The 20,990-nt window shown below is 33.8% G+C and overlaps 1 protein-coding gene across 1 annotated transcript; it reads left to right on the forward strand.

Moving 5' to 3' along the window:
* Window positions 1-303: 303 nt before the first annotated feature.
* On the forward strand, window positions 304-19,001 carry LOC149905529 (E3 ubiquitin-protein ligase RNF185-like). Its single transcript, XM_090105433.1, has 4 exons — window positions 304-762; window positions 10,694-10,832; window positions 16,709-16,871; window positions 18,872-19,001. Exons 1-4 carry the CDS (start codon window positions 608-610, stop codon window positions 18,967-18,969), a joined length of 555 nt encoding a protein of 184 aa, XP_089961559.1. The 5' UTR covers window positions 304-607; the 3' UTR covers window positions 18,970-19,001.
* The last annotated feature ends 1,989 nt before the right edge of the window (window positions 19,002-20,990 follow it).

Raw genomic sequence — 20,990 nt, forward strand, 5'->3', positions numbered from 1 at the left:
TTTCATCAGAAAAATACAAAATTGCATGGAACTAAGAAATAAATATTGTATAAAAAATATTCTTTGTAAATTAAAACCAACTACATTAATGTCTAGGCTCAATTTATATTATATTTAATTTAACATAAGAATACATCTCAGTCTCAACTGTATACTTTCGATAATTTCTCATACTTGATGATTTAAAACGCATGTTTTTAATCTCTTTACGTAATTAAATTTACAGTAATATATTGTATCTAGAAATAAATTTGTTATAACTATTCTCATTTTTAATATCATACGTGGCTGTATGATTTAGCACTTCTGTTATCTATTGCCAAAATTGACAATCAATCAGTGGTCAAACTGTGGGGTTGGTTGGGGAAATTGTTTCTCATCTTTCCAAGTTCCAAGGTATTTTGAAGTGCGAAATTGTTTCAGTAATTAAGTAAAAGGACTGTTAGTGTGGTGTACTGTTACCAGTGAAAGTTACTGTTAAATCTTAATGAAAACTGCGATTTTTCTTAAACGTCATTTGCTGTTGTGATTACGCTAAGTGTATTGTGGAATAGATGTTTTTTTGTGACGTAATAATTTAAGAAGGGTGAGATTTATTGAGCCTGTAATGGCAGAGACAAGTGAAGCGAAGCCAAGTGCTTCTGCTCCTGGTGGTGATGCAGGCGGAGAGGAGGACAAGCGCGATGAACGAATGCTGGAATGCAACATCTGCCTGGACACGGCTCGAGATGCAGTTGTTAGCATGTGTGGACATTTATTCTGGTATGTTCTGTTACAAATGTTTACAAAAATAAATAAAAAATTGAATTAAGCTTCGTTTAGATATGTTCACCTTCAAACTCATGACTTTAGAATATTAGGTAGGGTAATGTTTGTGTACTATCAATACAATAACTGATGAAGCTTAAGCTAAAATTAATTTAAAAAAAATATAATAGACTTGAAAAAATGATGTTAGGAAATTTTAATAATAAAACACTTGTAAATAACTTGTGTATTTTTCACAGAAGTGTATACTTGACATTTGGATATTGGGCAATTAAAATATGTCACAATAGGTACATAGAATGTTGTCTAAAATTTATGATAATACTATAACATCAAAGTTGATTTTAATAAATATTGGTTTCAAAACTTGGAAACTTTAAAATTAAATGATTTGAGAATAAAATGAGGGTACAGGTTAATGAATATGGCATTGAGGACATGTTGACATGTTGCAATTTTATGGTACCTACTAATAATATAAATAAATAAAATATGTAAGTGTTTCCACCTTTAAGTTATGTTTGTATATAAAGGAGTTGAGCAGGAATAAATATACCTATATGCAAACTCAAACTCAAACTCAAACATTTATTCATTCAATTAGACTTCTTATAGAAGCACTTTTGAAACGTCATTACATATTTTAAAATTTACCACGGATTCGGAAAGCAGTATCTACGGAGAAGAACCGGCAAGAAACTCCATAGTTGCTCTTTTAAATCATGTCAGTTTTACAATTTTACAAAATACATATAACATTATAATATATTATAATAACATGCCAAAGAACTGTCCTGTGGTTTTTTCGCGACAACCCTCCATGGGTTTTATCGTCCATATATTCCTGAATACTGTAGTACACTCTCTGAACTAGTACATTTTTTATATAAGTTTTAAATTTAGAACTACTAAACTCTTTAATATTATGAGGAATTCTATTGTAAAAGCATATACCTTGCATCTTGCTTATTTTAATAATTATAAACTGTTGAAGTTTTTTTTTTTTTGTGTAGCCTTTATAACAATGATATTGATTCTGTTTCATGTCTATATAAAAATAAATCCCTATTTCCCTTGGTCACAGCATAATGCCTAAACGACTAGGCCAATTTCGATAATTATTTTTTTCTTATTATCAGGAGAAGGATCTTATGAAAGAAAAACTTAAGAAGTTTGTGCCATTTAATCATCACAGTTTTGATAATAAGCACATAGACGGGACCATGTCTGTCAGCTCAGCTCAGAAATAATATTTAATAGAATTCAGTATTTCAAAGAGAACATATAACCTCTATGCGTATTTCCAAACTATACATAGCCAGAACGCACCCATAGGAAACTGCTCGTGTATACTTTGTAATGCTGTTTGTAAGTTTGTTATTACAATATATACACGAATTTCGCGTACTGATCGTGTATACTTTGTAACGCGGATGCTTGCTTCTTCGTTCCAAACTATACACGATCAGTACGCAAAATATGTATAACTAAATATAGCTACTACACCACTTACGCTTGAGCGAAATAATAAATAATATATAGGCAATCAAAGACTTGTACAGCTATATCTATCTACTTTTATTCTTGATTGATTCAGTAAAATATGGAATAAAAATATTATTAGGTAAGCTTAGAAAAATAAATAGGTAACAGACATAAGGGTTACCTATGGGTTAGGTTAGGTTCGTGTTTTTTTAACTACACAAAAATAGGAGCCCTCGCAACCGTCTTCTTCTGGACTTATTAGATTCTTACATTTTAGTACTATTGTTAATTGTAAGTCGTGCAGTATAGTCGGGAACGAAGACACAAGCATCCTCGATACAAAAATTTACGATCATACAACGCAACGTTATATACACAATACACATGCATTTTAATAATAGATTTCAAAACAGCAATACAATAATATAAACGCGAGCAATGGAAAGACGCCGCGCTTACTCCGAAACATACACGATTAGTCCGCATGCGTACTGGCGCTGTATGTTTTGGAGCGCTATTCTTACTTACTTCACTACAAAGTATACGCGAGTATTTGCGTACTGCTGTTGTATGCATTGGAAGAACTTTGTAAAAAAGTTATTTCCAAACTATACGTGATTAGTTTCACACCGTTGCGTACTGGCCTTGTATAGTTTGGAAAGACGCAACCTCTATACATATAAAATTAATGCCTTGCTATAGCAAGATCAAGTTTTCTGAAATTCTATATGGGATTTAAATAGGAAGTTAATACAAGAGTTTTCCTCCATGAATGTTACCAAATATTAAAAAATATCTAAATATCCATACTATCTCTTACTCTGTTGTAGATCAAGGAAAGTCCTAGAAATTCAATTTTGCATCTTTAGTACATATTTGGATGATGTTCTTTATCAGCAACTAGCTTTCTGCCCTTAGCTTCGCCCGCTTTGTCTGAAACATAATAAATTATATACTAAAACCTTGCTCTTGAATCACTCTATCTATTAAAAAAAACCGCATCAAAATCCGTTGCATAGTTTTAAAGATTTAAGCATACAAAGGGACATAGGGACAGAGAAAGCGACTTTGTTTTATACTATGTAGTGACTAGTGATATAGTTTGATTTTTAACAGATATAAATCTACAAATGTGGATAATGGCTGCAGACATTTTATAGTGTTGTTTTTCAAATATTATTTTATTCTATACTACTAGTCCTACTATAATCCTACTATCCTAGTAATATTATAAATGCAAAAGTTTGTGAGGATGTGTGTGTGTTTGTTACTCTTTTACGCAAATACTACTGAACCAATTACAATGATATTAAGCACACATATAGAGGGTTGCTTGGATTAACACATAGGATAGGTTTTATCCCGGAAATCCCACGGGAACTATGCAAGTTTTTTTAAAAAAACGCGGGCGAAGCCGCTGGCGGAAATCTAGTCAATTTATAATCACATTCATAGTCATTGTTTAAACCCTCGTCTGTCGGAACACAGATCTGAGCCAAAAATTTTGTACCCGTTGTCTGTCGTGGCACAGATCTGTGCCAAATCATCGCCGGTTGGAAATTAGCTCATTGTAACGCAAATATAGTTCAAATCTGCATAAACGACTATTTAGTTGATAGCTTATGAATTACTGAATATTTAAAGTCCATCACTTAATAATTTGACCGATAAATATTCGAAATATAACAGTAATTATGTCATACTTTAGTCGAGTAACTTTTAAATTTTAAAGTTTTAAAAAATGTAAAATTTTGCGGAAAGTTGATAAACGGTAAGTATTTATTGTTCTTTTTATTATTATTCACTATATATCCTAATGTTTATGTGCCGAAATAATGAAAATTACCAATAATTATACCACAAATAATGGCTCCAAATATGTATCTACCATTTCACTGTACGTTGCTTAGTTTTTGACCCCTGGTTAATCGTATTTTATTTTTAATATTTTATTTGTTTTTTACATCATTTTACAAGAATTTTTATGAAGATTTTTATAATATAATTCAAAATTTGATACTGTGTTCCATTTTAAAGATATTTCGTTTTCAATTCAGAACCGACAATAATTTCCCCGTAAAATTCGCGTACAGGATGTTCGCATATTGTATGAAATTGAAAAATTTAATTGTTCGTCTTCATACATATGTTTTGTTTATATTGATGGGTATCGTCTTTGTGGTATTTATTGTCCTCAGGTTTAATACGATATAATCAACTATACAAATTATAGTCCGTAACCTCTATGGAATTCCTTTAATTTTAGTATATTATGGTTAAAAGTGTATATTATATGCTGGAAAAATAGTAAAAAAAACCTACATCGGGAACAATGGTTTTCACTATGACCTATATATAGGACAAAGTGACTATGTTACTATGTAATTTGTGTAGGACAAACTGGAAAAGAAATTTAACACATTAATTGTACAACATATTCTTACCTTAATACAAATGCAACATATTATTTTTTATTGGGGAACCATATGTTTCCGAAAAAATAAAAAACCGGCCAAGTGCGAGTCGGACTCGCGCACCGAGGGCTTCGTACAAACTTATTTTTTTAATTATGCTGTAGGTATCTTTTAATTCATATTTTAGAATTCTTTATCTGTGCTATAAGACGTTGCTATTGTAAGTTTTTATAACCTTGCAAATGTCGAAAATTACGAAAATTTGCAGCATAAACGGTTGTATCTTTTGATTGCTTGGCATATATTATGTTTGATTCTGTTTTTATTTTGTTTTTCTGTCGTCTCACAATTTCAAAATGAACGATAACACGGGAGTTGTCATTTTTGAAACCCAGATAGTCCAAAGATGTTTTTACACATATTTTGGGGTTATTTCTTTAAAACTGGAAGAATGTTTTTTTATAGTTTTGAACCTCAATACGATTCGCGCTTCAAGGACTCCGAACAAACCTACTTTTTATTATGTTTTAACTTCTAGTGTTTTTAGTGAATTTTTCTTTATCTGTGCTGTAAAACCTTGCTTTTAACCAAGTCCACTTAACTTTTGACCCGTAGGTTTTGATTCCCTTGCTAGTAGTTGCGGTTTTCAGAATATGCCGCATATGAATATTATTTCTTCTGATTGCGTCTTAAATCTTATATCTCCATACCAATTTGCATGAAATTTGGTATGGAGATATTTTGATACCCGAGAAAGGACATAGGCTACCTTTTATTGAGAAATATGTACCACGGGCGAAGCCGGGGCGGACCTCTAGTCTTATATATAAAAATGAATCGCAAAATGTGTTGGTAAGCGCATAACTCGAGAACGGCTGAACCGATTTCGATAATTCTTTTTTTATTATATTCCTTGAAGTACGAGGATGGTTCTTATGTAGAGAAAACGTAAACATGTACCACGGGCGAAGCCGGGGAGGACCGCTAGTATGTATATAAAAATGAATCGCAAAATGTGTTGGTAAGCGCATAACTCGAGAACGGCTGAACCGATTTCGATAATTCTTTTTTTATTATATTCCTTGAAGTACGAGGATGGTTCTTATGTAGAGAAAACGTAAATATATACCAAGGGCGAAGCCGGGGCGGACCGCTAGTGTATTATAAATCTGAGTTTTTAATGTGAATATCAAGTTAATACATGTAGCCGTTCATTAGTTGTAAGTTGAAATTATTATTTTTTTTTATATATAAAGTGTAATTAAAAAAATCATGTTATTTGCGATTATTCCTATATCTGTTTTATAAAACATTGCTTTTTACCAAATTTAAAGATTTTATGTACTTGGGAAGTACCCTGTCGGTTTTGATTCCATTGCAAAAGTCAAAATTTGCTAAAAATTGCAGCATTAATGGCTGCATCCCAAAGGGTTTGGTTTTTAAGGGTCCAGAACCCTAATAGGATCACGTCTGTCCATCCCATCTGCCCATCTGTCTGTCAAGACCCATTTTCACAGGAACGCGTGATGTGACATAAAACTGAAATTTATATTGATTACTTGAGTCGATTGAAGCTGTGAAAAAATCAAACTTATAAACCAACGCAATCAAAAGATAAAGCCGTTTATTAACTCAGGCCCCGGAATCACAGACACAATAGAAAATCTATTGTATCGTGGACCGATCGGGCCGTTCGGGGCACTATGGGTTATGCTGCAAATTTCGACATTCGCAAGGGAATCGACACCTACAGGGTACTTTCCGTGTACGTAGAGTTTTGAAATTGGGGTAAAATAAGGTCTTATAGCGCAGATTGAAGAATAATTTCGAAAAACATAAAATTTCGGAGTTACAACATAATAAAAATGTTGTGTGGTTTTATGAAATCACGGTAAAAGTGAAACTGTTCGAACGGTTCCGAACACTGCCTTATACCTACTCGGCAGCCGACCGTCACGCGACATGCGCTACACAGACCAAAAAGTTTGAGACGATGTAATAAAAGTTTCACTTTAAGACGATACACAAAAAAAAATCCACTGCTTGGCGGGCGGAGTCTAATAGCTCGCTATCGCGAACGCGGGTGTGCGCGAAGTCAATCTTGCAAACTCGCCGCGCTGCCGCTGGCCGACTCGGGACAAACATGTATGGAGTCGTCATACAGCTATTATATTGTTATACATATATTTAATCGTTGATTTATTGGTTTTATTTTCTTGCTTATAAACAAATACTCTTCTTTTTAACAACTACTTAGTTAGACACTATTAATAATTATTATTATTTCGTAATGTTTACTTTATTACAAAATACTATAGGTTATAAATAATTTTTAAAATAACAAAAAATATTTTTACTCTGAAAAAATGAAATGGTACTCAATAACGCGGAATACTGAATTGATTTAGATAGAATTTGATGCTGACGTAGATATTGCATCATGCCCGGAAATGAAAGGTACTATTTCTGAAAGAAGTTATAACCCTAATTACTGTGACGCGATAACTTGATTCAAAGTCAAGAGTGGAATATATCAATAATACAGTAAAACTGATGCGAAACTTTGGATGTTTATTTGTATATTTGTTTGTTAGTTGTTATTCAATCACGTCAAGACTACATTACCAATTTTGATGAAATATAGCTAATTGCCTGGATTTACACATAGGATACTTTTTATCCGGACTGAACACTTCTGTGGGATAAAACAGGATTCACGATATAACCTAATTCCACGCGGGCAAAGCCGCGGTCGGAATGATATAAAAAAATTGTTTAAAAAAAAACACAAAATATATTTACGCAAATATTTATTTTTTGCACTCTATCCCATTGACCACCGAGCGGCCCGATCGGGCCGCGACACAATAGATTTTCTATTGTGTCTGTGATTCCGGGACTGAGGGACTATTATAATTGTAATTATTCATTACAAATAATCAAAATAAAATAGCCAGAATAAAGTTAGGCTCTGGTAGGGTAGGTAGGCAGGTACAGCAATGTGAGACGAACACTGGCTTATTTATACCAATAATAATGTATTATAAACATTAAATTAAGTTTACTTTCTAACAACAAAAATACATAATTGATTAGGAGGAGTGACTGCAGCGCCATCTTCCGGGCCCAATTGTGTTTCCAGATCACCCAGGAACTTAATTTAATATACACAAAATTTTTCGAAATGAAAACTTTCACATTACACATGTAAATATGAATATAAACCTGTTTTAGTACTAAGCAATTTACCGCACAGGTATAGTAAGTATAAATGAAATAAATATCAACATCAAATTCTTTATACAACATACGTATCTACCACCTACGAAGAAATGTAATTCTTGAATTTTTTTTAATATAATACTACTCCAATGAGCTCCTGTTCCATATTAGTTAAATTACGTCCACCATACTTCCACTAAGTTCACCATGATTTTTTATTTCTTTGCACGTTGTTGCTTTTTGCTAAAAATGGAATCATGCGATAAAACCAGTAGAGCGTTGATAACATACATTTTTGACTGAATGAAGGTACTTACGAAGGAGTGGGTTCACATTGTGAACAATCAGTGGGTTTATTTTCCTTCTGGATTCCGTATTTCTGAAAAGATTATCTATGCTATACATGAAAAAATCTTACACATTCGTTATGTACTTAAAACAGGGGTACATATCAAACATCGTCTACAATATAAATATCATCAAATTTAAAATAAAACCAACTTACTTCATTAATTTGTTCCAATTGTAAGCATTCTTTTTCCTCGAACCTTTATGTTTCTTTCTCTTATTTTCTTTATTGTCCCGATTTGTCTCATTTTGTCTTATCGTGTTGTCACCCTTTGTTACGATTGCGCGAGCGACACAAGTTCCCCGTGTGACGGCCGTAGCGGGAATGACTCGTGCAGCGATCGGGGTAGGAAGGTACAGGGCGGCTCACGCTATATTGGCTGGTCGCGCGCTAATTTCAAGTATTTCTTGTTTATTTCAAAACCATCGCATATTTCAAAATTCTAACTCGGTAGACGTATAGGTTATATATTTTATAGTTAATATCCAAAAACTCGTAACTTTACGTTTGTTATTTTGAAGATGCCAGAGATTATAAAAAAATAACAATGAGAACTTTGTATTTTTTTTCTATCGAGAAAATATCATGGAATCATGTTTCTAAAACGGTAGACGTATTGTGTTACTATTGAACTTTCTTGTCAAGAATTTTCATCACGACAACTTTAATAATATAAAAATTACGAAGGTTTGAAAAGGGCCGTAAATGTTAGAAAAATTAATTCATCACCTTAAAAATTGGTTTGTTCGGAGCCCACGGTGTGCGAGTCCGACTCTCACTTGGCCGGTTTTTTATTCTTATGTACTATATGTAGTACATTCGTAGGCCGAATGTTAAAGCTGATGTAGATCGCTGTCTGAAGATTATTTTTATTTGCATTCATGACTTTAAATAGCCTTGGAACATTACTTATTTAATAAAACGAATTAAATGCATCATTTTGAAGTAAATAAAACATTTAGATGTATAATAATTGTTTATTTATTTTGAATCTTTAAGTTTATTGATTTTTATCCTTAACATAAGCTGTATTTTATAAAAAATATTTAAAACTCGAATTTCCGAAATTTTTGATTTATAAGTTAAATGTAACGGTTTATAATTAAGTTATGGTATAATTAAATGTAGATTTCACTTTTGTACAGCTTAGACATTTTTCTGTATGGATACAGTGCCTTTCGATTTGTAGTTGGACAACATTTCATTTTATAGGTACTATATTATAATAATTAAGAGCATGAAAGAAAAAAAAGCATTTCTTCATAATGCTATTGTTACCACAAAAAATATTTTCTTAATCGCTAATTTTAAGAAAAAATAAATTAAAATTAAAATTGATGTGGAGACGTTATACATACAGACGTTAGAACAAAGTCCACCATAAGAATGAAGTCATTTAGGAATAAGACGATTTTTAAACATTAATAAAAACCTAAATATTTTAAAAAAGTAAAAATTACTGTTAGTTTTTATCTAGTTTTGATTAAAATAAAAATTAAAAAAAAGTAGCAAAAATTTTTGAAATGTTCTAATTTTGGAGCAGACTGTAATGTCTGTATTTGTATGAACATAATATGTGGAGATCGCGTCCACTTATTTTCATGCGTAAACGATGATATTCATACTCAACTTTCTCGAATTTTTATAAAATAAACCTATGTTTTTGTTATATTCACTCAAAAGATTGTCTATTCTAGTGTGAAAATACAAAAATAAAAATCTAAAATACCTTGATATTATTTTATTATGAGTATTTTTCTTAACAATGTCGTATTTTTTCAAAATGTGTGGGAGAAAATGGTTCTAATAAATAAAATAAACATGCCAGGGAGTAAGTAAGGTAACTAATATAAAGTTTGGTTATCTAGTTAGCATCAAAATTTACAAGAGTGTCACAGGTTAAAGTTTATATCACAAATTTTAATATCGAAAAAAATCGGCAAATCAGCGCCGACCGCTCGAATTTCTCCGACAGACAGCACCTTTTTGACGCGGCGCGCCGCGACAGCTGAGGGGTTAATTCTATTAATTTTTTATTATCCTCAAGCAAAGGTAAAAAAATTATAGCTAATGGAAAAATAATAAAAGTTGGATCAGAAGTGACCATCTTCAAAGTAATTAATTCATTAATATTAACAGCCTTGCTTAAATATAAATTATATAATATATAATTATAATATATATAATTATACTGTTTAAATATGTTTATAATACAAACTCACTTATTCATAATATAAACATAGCAAAAATGATGGCAACAATAATTCATAATGTTAATTGTGAATACACTTCTATATGTGTGCTAAATTTCATTGTAATCGGTTCAGTAGTATTTGTGTGAAAGAGTAACAAACACACACATACACTTATCCTCACAAACTTTCGCATTTATAATATTAGTAGGATATATAAGTGTGTCAAAGAACCATCTTTCTAAATGTATGCTTGCTTCTAGCTGGCCATGCTTGCACCAGTGGCTGGAGACGAGACCAAGCAGACAGGTGTGTCCGGTCTGCAAGGCAGCCATCAGTCGAGACAAGGTGATTCCGCTGTATGGCAGGGGGAATACTAAGCAGGAGGACCCTAGGAATAAGGTAATAACTACTGTCGAGAAATATTGTTTACTAACTGCAAGTTTCTGCTTGATTGCTTGTTTTAAATCGATTTGGCAAAAAGACAGACTTGGTTAAATTAACCGTGGACTAAACCGCTAGCAAATACAAGTATTTAAATAAATTGTGTGCTAATCTAGTACACAAGCTATATCAATGCCAAGTTTCATCAAAATCGGTTCGTGGTTTTCACGTAAAAGAGTAACAACTTCCATACATTATTACAAACCTTCTTAATATCATTAGTAGGATAGAAATTGAATAATATCTTGGTATAAACAAAAGTAAGTCTTAATGTAAACAATAGTACCTAAAGTGTGTATCTTTATTCTTTAACATTCCTTTAAAAATGGGTTAAGAAATTCCTTCAATAAATCTTATTATCTTTGTAGTTTTCAAATATTTTCGTCCGCATATTTGTGTCGGAGCATACACGTAAGGAATTCTTTGATAATAATTGCAAATAGCGATTGATTTTTTTTTCTTTGATGAAATGAATATTATGTAGAATGTAGACTATGTATCATGTTTTGGAATGAATAATGTACGATGTACGTAAGCGGATAAAATACAGGCGCCTAAATATATACGAGTAGTTGTAGTTTCAGTCATGTGACTGAATGATTAAATAATAAAAAAATTTAAAAGGAAAAACAACATAATTAATGTTAAATTAATTGTTATTGTACACTTAGTTCATATTTTTTAATATATGTTAAACCAAAAAATACAAATATCGAATAATATATCGATGTAATAAATCGAAATTTCCTGCAGTACATTATTTAGTATATTATTAATTATTATAGATACATGGTTTTGTATATGGTGGTTTTCCACGATTTTATTTATAAATAGAAAACCATGGTGGTGTAGGTGGGTAAAAATATTTCAAATGTTGTAACTGAAAGTTTTGTAGGTATATTAAAGTCATTGTAGTGTCTGACCAATTATAGTCCCTAAGGGCCTTCTCACTTCCTGCAAGGCGCAAGCCGAAGTTCGTAATCCCCAAATGGACACTAGGTCGCCAGTTTAAATTTAAAACCACAACACCAAATCATTATTTGTAATAGGGTTGTAACGGAACTCCGCCTCCGCCTCCGTTACTGCGGAACTTCCGCAAAGAATTTAACCTCCGCCTCCGCATCCGCCTCCGCAAAATTTATGCGGAGTCATATCGGAAGTTCATTTACGATCACAAACAACGCGCAAGGAGCGACGCTAGGCGACGCGGCCGCTCGGCTGCGTGTTTTCAAGTGTCGTGAATGGTCGAGAGTTTGCTTTAGCCGCGGGAACACGGCCAAGCGGGTGGTGGGAGTGTGAGTGAATGAATAACAGGCTGGCTGATATTTTGAAGAATTGCAGTGATGAAGAGGAATCGGAAAATGACAGCATGGATACCAACAGCAACCTCATGATATGGAAAACACTAATTAATGAATATAATAAAGAAAATAGACTCCAACTAAATGAAGATCCCTTATTGTGGTGGAGATATAACATTAAAATATAAAGTTTTTACTCCCATAGTTCGCATTTACTTATCGGCGCCACCAAGTTCAGTGCCAAGCGAACAGTTATTTAGTGCTGCAGGCTGCTGGTTTAATTTACGAACCCTTGAGAAACCGCTTCGAAGGCGAAAAAGCCGCAAAGCTTTTGTTCGTCTACACTAATATTATAAAGAGGAAAACTTTGTTTGTTTGTTTGTTTGATTGTAATGAATAGGCTCATAAACTACTGGACCGATTTTAAAAATTCTTTCACCATTCGAAAGCTACATTATCCACGAGTAACATAGGATAGGTTTTATCCCGGAAATCCCACGGGAACGGGAACTATGCGGGTTTTTCTTTGAAAACGCGGGCGAAGCCGCAGGCGGAAAGCTAGTAAAATATAAATTGCCTCTAGTCAATTTTGATTACTAAGATGAATCATGAACATGTATGTACAATTGTACACATTATATTATCATAATCATCATAATACTATTATAAAGGCGAAAGTTTGTAAGTATGGATGTATGGATGTATGGATGTTTGTTACTCTTTCACGTAAAAACTACTGAACCGATTACAATGAAATTTAACACACATATAGAGTAACTTGGATTAACACATAGGATAGGTTTTATCCCGGAAATCCCACGGGAACGGGAACTATGCGGGATTTCCTTTGAAAACGCGGGTGGAAATCTAGTATAATATAAATAAATGTTGCTGACTCTATTAATCATAAATTTATTTATATTTTCCCAACAAATTTCACCTCCGCCTCCGCCTCCGTTAACCTCCGCATCCGCGGAGGCAAACCTCTTCACCTCCGCATCCGCCTCCGCCTCCGCTAAGGAGGCCTCCGTTACAACCCTAATTTGTAATATGTATGTTGTGTTGTGGTTATTATTGGCAACACACAAAAAAAACAACATAATTGTGGCGCGAAAAACTTAAAAAAAGGCGCGAAAAAATCACTTGAAAAATTATCTGTGATAATTTAAGCTTTATATAAAATGTAGCCAGGAATTTAAAGGGCATATTTATTAAAAGGTATGATAAAAATATTTACATTAAAAAAGAATGTACATATTAATTTTGATTGTGAATTGTTAATTATCGATTGTTCAGTGAAAGACAAACGCGTTGACCTTGGTGAGTGGATGATGACATGTACAGTGTACAGTCACCCCTCTTGATAGGTTTATTATAATTCGGAATTTTAATTATTAATTAGTGTAGGTAATTGTTCAAGTGGTCACATATTATTAATTATTATATTAGCTGACGCGACACTGCAGCTATGCGATAAATTGCACGCCTCATAAGCGAAGCGTTGAGGTGGGTACTACTGTCGCTTCGCGCAAAACATCTGATTTTTCAAACTTAAAATGTCTTTATGTATCATACATTGCACTTGTAAGATAATACATACACACACATATTAAGAAAAAACACTATTTTTAACATTCATGATATTTTTGATGTCATTTTTGTTATTTAAACTAGTTAAAAAACAGTTTAAAAATGTTCTGTCTTGGACGTCCGTGTGTCTGTATGTGCGGAGGATTTTCTTGTTAACACGATAACGACCGAAATACTGTACTAATCGAGTCTTTTTTTTTTTCTCTTACGCTTGAGTATGCTCAGGAATAGAACCCTTTCATTTTTCAGGGTCTGATTCGATGTGGTTTAATTGTTATTAAATAAACAAAAATAATAATTAATAAATAATTATTAAAAAAAATTATGAGGCGTGCACTTTTGGATTTTCCAAATCTTATAAAGGGTGTCCGCCGGCAGATTTTACACTTTAAAAAATAAAATAAAATGAACCATGAATACTATCAAAGTCATTTATTAATTATCTTACAGAAGAATAATGCGGATTTTATTTTTTAAAAAGCACTCCACTCAAATGGCGTCCTTCTAGCTGCAAACATTCTTGTAACCTTTCCTTCATGTTGGCGAAAACTCGCTTACAAAGTTCCGGATTTATCGCCGCAACCTCGCGTCGTATATTTTCTTGGAGGGCCGGTATTGTTGATGGTGAATTGCTGTATACGCGAGACTTTAAATATCCCCATAGGAAAAAGTCGCAAGGTGTCAGATCTGGTGATCTAGGGGGCCAGGCTATGTCGCCAAAGCGACTTATTAATTTTCCAGGAAAAAGTTCTCTCACTTTTGCTATTGAGTCCCTAGCAGTGTGTGCCGTGGCCCCATCCTGCTGAAAATTGGTCCTATTATTGTCACTAACATGACGATGCAGCTCCGGTATAAAAAAGTTGTCTAGCATTGCGCAGTAACGTTCAGCAATCTTCCGAATAGACTTACGCGGATTGCGTAAAATTTCTCTTCTCACGTGTTCTACGTTTTCAGGCGTAGTAACAGACGTTGAAGGTCCAAGCCGAGGCTCATTTTTAAGTGAGCCAGAACCTCTAAACTTCTGTACCCACGACCATATTAATTGTTTTGATGGCCCATCGTTTAGTCGTCGGATTTCATAGCCTGAACAAAAAGGACGCCTCGCCACATTGGTCGAATTATTGTTCGCGAAATACGCCTCAACCGCAAAAGCGCAGTGTGCTCCTGTCCACTGACTCATGGCTACTAAATAATCCGCAACTCTGGCGCATCGAATGATACCCCTATCCCCACCCTTCCGCATTATTAGTCGCCGTAAACACAATTCAAAGTGTAAAATCTGCCGGCGGACACCCGTTATATAAAATTCTCGTGTCACAATGTTAGTCTGCATACTCCTCCGAAACGGGGGGACCGATTCTCATGAAATTTTCTGTGCATATCGGGTAAGTCTGAGAATCGGCCAACATCTATTTTTCATATGTACCACGGGCGAAGCCGGGGCGGACCGCTAGTTTATTTATAAAATACTTTACAATTAAAGTCGTTCACTTGTGAATAAGATCTTATGTATTTTTATTCAAAATACTTAACACAATGATAGTCTTGTAAAAATAATTCGATGATTTAAGGTATACACATACAAGACTTATTTTTTTATGGGACATAGGTAATCAATAATCATATAAGGATCTTTACTCTCTATTTTGTTTTGTATATTATTAAACTGATTAAGGCCTTGATCGATTTGATTGTTCAATACAAAACCGGCCAAGTGCGAGTCGGGCTCGCGCACAAAGGGTTCCGTAGCAGCAAATATAATAAATTACAGTTAAATCAACCTATCTCAAAAACTATAAGAGATACTTTGATCAAACCAAAAATCGTTGAAAGAGTTAATTAGCATGCATCACCTCTATTTTTTTTAGAATTTTATACCCCGTAGTTATAAAAATAGAGGGGGGGGGACATACTTTTTACGACTTTGAGAGCTGATATCTCAAAAACCGTTCACTTTAAGAAAAATGTTTTTTAGAAAACTTTATATCATTTTAAAAGACCTTTCCATTGATACCCCACACGGGTATGTACATCGAAAAAAAAAATTTCATCCCTCAGTTACATGTATGGGGGGCCCCACCCCCAATTCTTTTTTTTACTATTTAGTGTCATATTTTTGTAGCGGTTCATACAACACATATTCCCATCAAATTTCATCACTGTAGTACTTATAGTTTCCGAGTAAATCGGCTGTGACAGACGGACAGACGGACAGACGGACAGACGGACATGACGAAACTATAAGGGTTCCGTTTTTGCCATTTTGGCTACGGAACCCTAAAAAGTGTGTTATGAATATTTATCTTGTTAGATTAAAGCTGTTTATGTTGCAAACATGCATAAACAAATTTACATTTCTTGACCTGCGGTTATCACTGCTCGATCTCTGAACGTAACGCGTTGAGTGATTTAGTTAATATCCATCACATTATCTTACACATATAATAAAGTATAAAATTGTAATTAATAAAAACACGTAAGTTTGTGAGGATGTTTGATGTTATAACTTATAAGCATAGACTAATACACTCACTTATAAGTTACTCTATGAAATAAAAATTCCCAAATCAAACTTCCCGAATATCTTTAAAATTAAGTACCATTATAATTATTTATAAATAATAAACAAAGTCGTCGGGGCTGCCACCATCATTATCTATGTAGTTTGTTTTAAGTTCATGCTTGTTTCTCTTGAGGTTAAAACGAGAAAGGAATTAATGGCATGGCAGCCCCGACGATTTTTTTTATTGCCTTTTGCCCGCGTCCCTTGGCTGTGGACTAAACTGCCTATTTTCATTCTCTGTATAGACATAAAGCCGAAAGAGTAAAATAAATTCGATTGCTTTGGCGAGATTATAAGTTTATAACGGTAGGCCTCCGCGTGATCGTTTTTTTGTTTAATACTCTTTAAAAATTTCTAACAATATTTTCTGATTCACGTAGGTGCCACCACGGCCCGCGGGCCAGCGCACGGAGCCCGAGAACAACAGCGGGTTTCCGGGCTTCAGCTTCGGCGAGGGCTTCCACATGTCGTTCGGCATCGGCGCCTTTCCCTTCGGAGTGTTCACCTCCACATTCAACTTTGGCGATCCTAGACCGAGCGCTGGTTGGTATTTTGTTTAGGTATTATTTTATGGAATATGTTTTTGAAGTGAAACTTCTCTTGGGCGCGTTGGCAATACCGTCACGTCATGGAGTCAGGCGATGATATTGGAATCTTTGAATATTGCCAAAGAAGTTTCACTTCTGACACGTGTGCTCGGTATACTCGCTCTTTTTTTTGTGTTGTTTTAGTTTAATAAGCTAAAAATGGCAATTTGATATTTATTTTTCTTTAGGCAGAATTTTTATGTTGTAATAAGTAGGTACACAGTGTAGGTAAGTTAATAAATTACGTAGCAGAGAATAGAGATGCAAGTAAAGTCTTGTGCTATAGCATTTGCATTTCGCTCAAATGTTAATAATTAATATGTAATCAAATAATATGACGCATTTTAATGTTAGCGATGTACATACTTACAATGTAATACAAAGTCGTTCAGATGGACAGTTCAATAAATTGAATTAATCGTAACTGCAATATTGGGGTCAAAAATCCTTTTAAAACTTGATACATATATATGTACAATTATATGCAGGTATCATTTTGCTTTGATTCGAGTTGACTGGGGTGAATGAACTCTAATTATGTCACGAAACAACATTGTTTTATAATTTGTATAATTATTTTGGGATAAGTACCTACTTACCTACATCACGCACGGAATCGGATGCCTATTATAGATCGCAATTATCTAAAAATTACTAGAAATATGCTCCAATTCATATTATCCTAATAGTTGCGAAATTAAATGTGTAGTCGAGGTTGAACTAGTCTTGAATATACAGGGTGTCCCACTGTTGGTATACTAAGCTCAAAGGAGGTTATAGTTTTGCATACGCTGAGTACGTAAAAAATAATAAAAAAATTCCAGACACATTTTTTTTTCAAATAGATGAATTCTTAAAACTCTATGTGTACACAAGCGAGCCGCCCAACTTTGCCACCAGCACGTGAGCTATCGTTTAAGATTATGTTTTCATAGATAAAATGCTCATATTAGAGAAGCGGTATATGCCGGCTACGCGAAGCTAGAGAAGAAAACATGGATTTTCAGGAAAAATTTAGCAAAAAATTTTGGATGTAATTTTTTTTTAAAGTATTTTTTACGTGATCAGTGTATGCAAAACTACAAGTTCCTTCGCGCTTAGTATACCAATAGTGGGACACCCTGTATATGCGCTTTAGATTATAATTAATTTATTATCTATCTCTTTGTCTATGTTCGTACTTACAAATGCATCTAAAATTTTGTAATTTCTAATATTACGTAATTTTCACCAACACCCAAGTTAAAAATATCGGTGGCCATTAAATTAAATTAAGCACGTCGGGGTCGAAACTGCTTTCCAAACCAGTTCCAATTAAAAATATGTCCAAAAGCAAGATTTGATTTGAATGCATTTCAAAATATCTGTCTATAGTCACTAGTGTATATAAAACCGACGCAATATATCCTGGCAGGAAAAGTTACGTTAATTTAAGTCGTTCTATATAAATAGATATATGTAAATATTTTGTATGTGCGTATTTGTAAAACATGTGTATGTGAGATACGAGCGAAATGATATAATTGTTTAAAAACTCTTTATCGGTGTGAAACATGATAAAAGTGTTTATTTTGGTTTATTGACCACGCTAACTCCTAAAAATCTGTCGTTGCCTATATAACTATTCCTGTTCCTAAACTAAAAAATAAACTAACCGAAGCGATGTAACCCTAATTACTTTTCCAATGTTTTAATGTTATTCATTTATATACCAAGTGGGAGTAGAGGTATATACATATAGTGACAGTAATTTACATGTTTTCAGTGTATGTATTATTAATTATTTAAATAAATTTCAAGGAAGACTTTTCAAAACCTTTACGAAATTACGACGGTATCCGAAATCGGCACGTATAAAACTGATTTCATAAGAATCTATATTGCTTTTGCGAATTTGTATAATAAATAATATAGGCAATTTTGACGACAATTTTGAATTTTCTCGTTGTTTTCCAGCACCACGCGGCACGGCGCAATACGAGGAGGAGCAGTTCCTCTCGAAGATATTCCTGTGGGTCGCCATCTTGTTCGTGCTGTGGCTCATATTCGCATGACCAGAGGCGTGCGCTTCGGGGCGGGGGAGGGGGTGCGGGGTGAGGGGGGGGGGGGCTACACGTGCGCGGGCTTGTGACGCGCTCTGATGGGGTGTGACGCGCTGTGACGTGCTGTGACGGAACACGGGGTTGACTAGATGGGGCGATGTTTTTTTCGGAAACATTAGTTTTTTTTAAACGATACAACTGGTTATTTGCGCCGTTTGTAATTTTATTGTTAATGTAATTTGAAAAATAAATGTGTTATTATTGCGTTATAATAGACAATAAACAATTATTGCGGTGTAAAAAAAATTGAGTTGTATAGAAATGAATGGCTTTATAGTTTTTACCTCAACTGTGGAACGATCAATAAATGTTTTTTTTTTTTGCCCCATCTAGTTAAAGCTGTGGTTTCTTGCCTTATGGACGATGTGCAGTGTGCATTGGGCTTATTGTAAAGATAAAATTTGCTTGGAATACGGAATAAATATTTTTATAGTAATAAATATAATGTGGGACGGTAGTTATTGTCGTTTAGATCGACTAGTAACTTTTGTAATTATTATTTTCACATGAAGTCCCGCATTTCTTTAGGACAATAACACTGACGTTTTTTTGCATATTTATTTTATGATTGGTCTGTTTGAAACATTTACTTTTCATTACTTTTGATTCTTTAAATTCCGTTTAAAACCTAGTTATAACGCGATACGCTACGCACTAGCATAAATGAGGCGATTAAAGTTAGTGAAGTCCCGTGTCCCCTAGTGGGGTAAGGGGCAGATGCATTATTCATACATCTGTTTCACTGATCGATTTTCTTTAGGGACAAGTAGGTGATCAGCCTTCTGTGTCCTGCCAGACCGAAACATTTTTTTTTCTTCGTCTCCACCGGGAATCGAACCCAGGACCCCTCGGTTCTACGCTCACGCGTCAACCACTGTACCAAGGAGGCGGTCGATGCGATTAAAGTTACTATCTAGTAATTACAAAGCAAAGGAGCAATAAAAATTAACTTTACCTTAAATTTAAGCCCGCGTCTAAAGTGTAGGCTACACTAAGTCATTTGTATAGTGTCAATACCATCCAGCGGCTCTCCCGCTCGTGTGTGCAAGGCCTTAGGTGTCGATATAAGTACTAAGCTAACTATGTGATAGAAAACGTCGCTTTCACGTATATTATATTGAATTATTGATTAGGTTTTAGAAATTAGTCAGTAATGGCACTAAGAAATCATTATGTTAAAAAAAATCGTAAACTACCATTGAGTGAAATGACTAAAAATATCAGATATAAGTAGTCTACTTAAATATGTACTAAAATGATAATTGGGAAAGATTTGGAAGAACAACACTTTTGTAAAACTGTAATATCAGAGATTCTCAAGCATGATTTCTTACGTTATTTTTTTTTTGTTTTTTACTCTGTTGCCAATCGTAACTTTTTAAATTAATTTTGTCAGATATTTTATGTATCAAAACCTTAAATATTTGGATTTTAAGTCTATAACAATCAATATAGAAAAATTTCGCTAACGATATATGCGTAAGATACTCATGCTTGTCACTCTGCCGAGAATTTGACCTTATTTGTGTATTAGCTGGCCTTAGTTTATAAAATTACGATAGACATGCGAATGTTTATTTCCTTTCTATTCATTGTTGTACCTTGACATGTTATAAAGATTTCCTTCAACACTCTGTAGGCAGAGAGGAAAACACATAAACCGATTTGTCGCACAGTGTTGAAATAAGTGCATTTTGATCTTATTATCATATCACAGTTGTATTTTAATTTTAAATGGAACTGATTTGTTCTGGTTGGGTTTGGCACTAGAAAAAATATAGTTAGGTGCACCTAATAATGTCGACCTAGATATCAAATAACATAGTAAAATAATATTTTTATAAAACAGTGTCTCAAATCCAACTGGCACTGAAGTTTTCAGTTTTCACTGTCTCGAAACTAAGATAGATACCACATTATTACATTCCTCCTTTATTCGTCCTCTATTTAAAAAATTGTTATCATACTTATAA

This window comes from Colias eurytheme, chromosome 9, assembly GCF_061535395.1.
Source record: "Colias eurytheme isolate Ceu_HAF_F1 chromosome 9, ilColEury1 Martin Lab GWU primary, whole genome shotgun sequence".
Lineage (NCBI taxonomy): Eukaryota > Metazoa > Arthropoda > Insecta > Lepidoptera > Pieridae > Colias > Colias eurytheme.

Bases quoted from the DNA above. Each gene is read 5' to 3' on its own strand.
- LOC149905529 (XM_090105433.1), top strand. From the start codon at position 608: ATGGCAGAGACAAGTGAAGCGAAGCCAAGTGCTTCTGCTCCTGGTGGT. The intron at 763-10,693 runs GTATGTTCTGTT...GCTTGCTTCTAG, and splicing joins ATGTGTGGACATTTATTCTG to CTGGCCATGCTTGCACCAGT. The intron at 10,833-16,708 runs GTAATAACTACT...TGATTCACGTAG, and splicing joins AGGAGGACCCTAGGAATAAG to GTGCCACCACGGCCCGCGGG.